The sequence below is a fragment of the Gavialis gangeticus genome, unplaced genomic scaffold (genome assembly GCF_001723915.1).
Source record: "Gavialis gangeticus isolate Ggan-Ray unplaced genomic scaffold, GavGan_comp1, whole genome shotgun sequence".
NCBI classification, from domain to species: domain Eukaryota; kingdom Metazoa; phylum Chordata; order Crocodylia; family Gavialidae; genus Gavialis; species Gavialis gangeticus.
The window spans coordinates 8,715,346-8,719,792 of NW_017728964.1; the positions used below are offsets into that span (position 1 = coordinate 8,715,346).

At 37.0% G+C, this 4,447-nt stretch overlaps 1 protein-coding gene across 1 annotated transcript in view; it reads right to left on the reverse strand.

The window, feature by feature from the left end:
* The window catches only part of TBCD (tubulin folding cofactor D), a 281,185-nt gene that overhangs the window by 222,432 nt on the left and 54,306 nt on the right, over nucleotides 1-4,447 (reverse strand). The window contains exon 13 of the mRNA XM_019502452.1: nucleotides 2,490-2,584. Coding sequence (XP_019357997.1) covers nucleotides 2,490-2,584 — 95 coding nt within the window. The remainder of the gene's footprint in view (nucleotides 1-2,489; nucleotides 2,585-4,447) is intronic.

The window sequence follows — 4,447 nt, forward strand, 5'->3', positions numbered from 1 at the left end:
GACAAGGACAAGAGGCAGCAGCTGACTTAGGTCCAGGGAAGACTGAGATCATTCTGACTGGCTGAGAGAAGCAGCTGGAAGCAATGATGAGGGTGAAATCTACCTCTGACTGAGGAGGCGTCTCCTATTTGTGACTGAAGTGATTGTAAGCAGTTCAACATAAAACAGTATTTTTGGCAGAAAGACCACCACTCCTGTATAACAATCTGCACTGACTGCCTATTGGTTTCTGGGTGGAGCTCAAAAACATTCAAGCCAAAGTGGTAAGGAAAAAATAGATAAAAAGAGGTTGCAATGGCTGTAGTCCTGTTATTAAAATTAATCATTTTATAGAAGCACCTTTTGAGGGGAGAGATGCTAAATTAATTTACAGAAAAAATTAGTCAAGCCACAGATACAAGACAAGGGGCGAAAAATGAGAGAGAAAAATCCTTTAACAATACATTTTAAAATCCTGCAACAAAGTAATTATATGCCCTACATTATCATGATGTAGATATTCAGTCAAAGAAAACATGCTGTAGTGTAGGGTTTCCCAATTCCCGGGCCGCAGCTGAGTACTGAGCCATGAAGGGTCAGTTGCTGGTCCATAGGAGGGCTGGCTGCCGGACTGGAAGTGACCGAGGACCAGCAAACCGCAGACTGGAAGTGACCGGCATACTGAGGACCGACAGCCAACCCTTTTTTATGCTGAACCCCTGCTGTAGTGAAGCTTAATGGTTTTTCTTTCCATCTTTTCTTACCACAGTGAGTGACTGTGAAATGGTTTGGTAAATCAAACACCTATGGATTACTACCACCAACAGTATTAACTGAAAGTTAAAGGGCTCACTGTACAAACAAGCTCAAAAAATATCTTTTTGGGAAGAGAGTTTTATTCATACCTCCATTTTATATCTATGAAAAGCTTTGGTTAAACAGTATAGCTTAGTGGCAAACAAGAAAATCCTAACAGACTAAAGGATTTAAACACAACTGTTTCTCATCCATATATGATTCCGAGATTCCTGGAGCCTATCATTTTACAGTTAGTGTTCTATATTTTAGCTCTAATGCTTTCCTATTGTACCAGGATATCTTAAGTCCATGAATAAAAATCTGAAGTCCCAGTTCTGTGAAGCCTTACTCACATGCTTAACTTCGAGTTCAGTGGAATTGGTCAAGTTCTTAAACACAAGATGCAAGAATCAGGGCCAAAGGAAGGAGACAGTAGTAAGGCACAAGGCCAAGATTTTTGCATAATTGAAGAACATTTAAAATTACAGGAAAATACCAAAATTGCTGAACATCTCCCTGCAGGTGCAGAGCTTGATTTGCCAACATGGAGAACCTTGAGCTGCCTCCAAACAGAGGTCGGTAAGACTAGAGTCAACATGCAACTATGGTGAGACTCTAACAACACAAAAACCATGTATTAATCTGGAGGAAACTCACAGATTCCAGAACACTTCCTGGCCTGCCCACATATGGGGGAAACCATGCATCAATGAGGACCCCGCTAAGGCTACTGATTGAGCAACAGTATGCACCTGTCCTTGGACTCAAATTTGAACATGGAGACAGGACACAAGACAACAGGAAAATAAAACAAAACACTGTGCCAATTTCCAATAAAAAATTCTTCAAGTAACATTATAATTGTCGACTGTGAAAAGCTGTTGGTAAATGCCAAATTCATTAAGAGATGTATATAATTTATATGAGGATGTGGATGCATGCTATCTTTTGTTTTCAAACATATTTTCCTATATATTAAGGGCACAGATTCTATTAGAAAGATTTTATTGATTATACATGTTTTAACGCCTAAAATGCACATACACTGTGTGTCTTTGGCACAGAGAGTATGCAAGTTCCTCATTCCTGAAAGAGATTAGTAAGCATGGACTCTTGCAGCCTGTGTAGTCCCAACGAGTGCATTCCCTGGAAAATCCCTTTAAATGTTATTATGTATAAAATACATGCAAAAGTTAATTCTTTAAAATAATGAATTCCAATATTAATGGTTGCAATTGTCAAAGGATAAATGTAAATGACTAAAACTTCTCATTTATATCTAATTTTTCACTTCTGATTAAGAAGAGAGATTAATGCAAACAACAACCAGTTTCTAAAAGCAATCTGATTAATTAACTCGTTTAAACACAGTTAAAAGTAGAATAAATACATTAACTGACATGCTGAAAAATATAAGACTATTCTGTATAATGATATAAATCAATCACAACAGAAAAGGAAAAAAACAAACTGGGTTTCTGAAATGAGTTTATTTGCTTTTAGAAGGGACACACAATAAAATATTATTAACAAAAGTACCTTAAATATCTTTCATGTTTGAGCTTGCTAGTTACCCCAGAGTTCATTACTAGTCATCAGCAGCACCATCCATGTAAGGGTAGGCAAGTTCTTTGCCAAACACCAAGACCTCATATTTTAGAACAGCACGATCTTGTAGACACTTAAAACATACCAGAGTTCAAGAAACTTACCATCAGAAATTCGAGAAGGGAGTAACAATCCTCTTCTGCCTAATTCGGCCAGAGCCAGACATCCACCATGCCATGAATTATCCGTTTCCTGGTAACTAATTTTAGAACAAAGACTTTTGTTTATTTCAGCTCAAGTTTTTATGAGTTTCATCTTTCACTGACAACATTTTGGCAGATGCATAATCCAAATCACTATATACCTGCCTCTAAACTTGAAAAACAAGGAAAGAAAACACAGCAACTACAACTACAGACCCTTGAATCTCCAAGGAAAATTTATTTGTGGCACCTCTAAATTAATCATGTAGCACAGCAGGAATGCCACAATGATGTGGCACTTCCAATACAAAGTCCCTGATTTCAGGCCCTTAATTTTTTCTAATGTTACCTGTGAGGTGATATTTCTCATTTTTCTCCAGACATAGGTGATTGTTTTTGGAAAAACTGAAGTTAATGTATTTGGCAAAGTAAGTGTTAAACAAAATTTGTGGTGAGTTATGAAAACTGTTTACACTCTTTTTGGTACCCAATTATCCAGAAAAAAACAGTTAAGACCTTGAAACTCTAGACACACATGATTTGAATCTACGCTTGATCTTGTCTGAAAACACTACATTCAGGGAAAATAATTTTTTACAAAAATAATCATAATGTATATGCTCAGTGATTTTATTTTCCCTACACATTGTGTACATGTGCAAACAGGGCACCCACATTTCCCCCAGTATTCATTCAGCTCCTTTTTATGTTTATTTGATCAAGATCATTAGAGTACAACAAATCGAAAAGTGAGTACTGAGGCATTTATTTCACTCCTTCACTCTAACTTTTCTTTCTTTTAAAATTCAAATAAAAAGATTAACACTAAAAATAATGAAACATTAAGAAATTAAAAATCAGACGTTTCAAACATGCCATTAAAATTATGGTTCTTCTTGTATAGTATTTGCAGCACAAGTAGCAATTCCTGTACCAGGTTGCTCAACATTTCCTACTATAAGACTCTGTTTCCAGTCACATACAACTGCCAGCCTGAAACCATTCAGTATAAACTGTTCCATGATAGATCCCTGCCTGAAGTTGAATTTTTTGAAGGTTTCAATTATAATAATTCAAATTTATCTCAGAATGTTGTAGCAAAAATAGTTACTTTTCTCTATGTTTCTTTGTTCCTTGTTTTAGTATTAACCCCTGCATTCTGTAACTTTCCACCCACATGGTACAGGATAGCCCACTACGTATGTCTTATAGGATGCTCAGGTTTTGGTTTGAAATGACCAATCAAAATGTAACACGTCAACTGAAAAAAATGCTAGCTCAATAAAAGCCACGTGCGCTCTTTGTTTAGGGTCGGCACTGATCTGAGCAACAAGCTCCTCTGTCGGCCTGCTTGCAAGCAATAAAATAGAGTTGGACCCAGCCTGAAAGTGTGACTCTCTTCTAGAGGTGAATTGGACTAGCCTCCAGGGGATAGAATCAGGACTAGCCTCCAGGGGACAATTTATGCAACAATGTGGCTAAGAGGAAAAAGAATGCACTGTTTTGCAAATGTTAACATAGATTTTACAGTTGTTTCTTCAAAAATCTTTGGTACATGAATGCACTGGCACAAGGGCATGATATCTGAAAGGGGATTCACCCCCATGTCAGGGAAGCATTTTTTGCTTTTCCCATGAAGTTTATTCGTATTTGATCAAATTTGTAACCTCTAAAAAAAGGTTTGTATATATCCTAATGTTTGGCAGCTAAAATAATCTTAACAAATGCATCTTCCCTGAACAATTTCCATGGTGTTAACTTTTCCTGCACTACAGAAAAATTTCATAAAACTGCATTCTCCAAATTGAATCGGAACCCTCCAAATCGATTCAGAGAAATTTGGAAAGATTCTGCGATTCAGCTATAGACACAGCTTTAAATGTTTTTTCTACATGCCTCTAGGTAGCAGGCGGCTCATG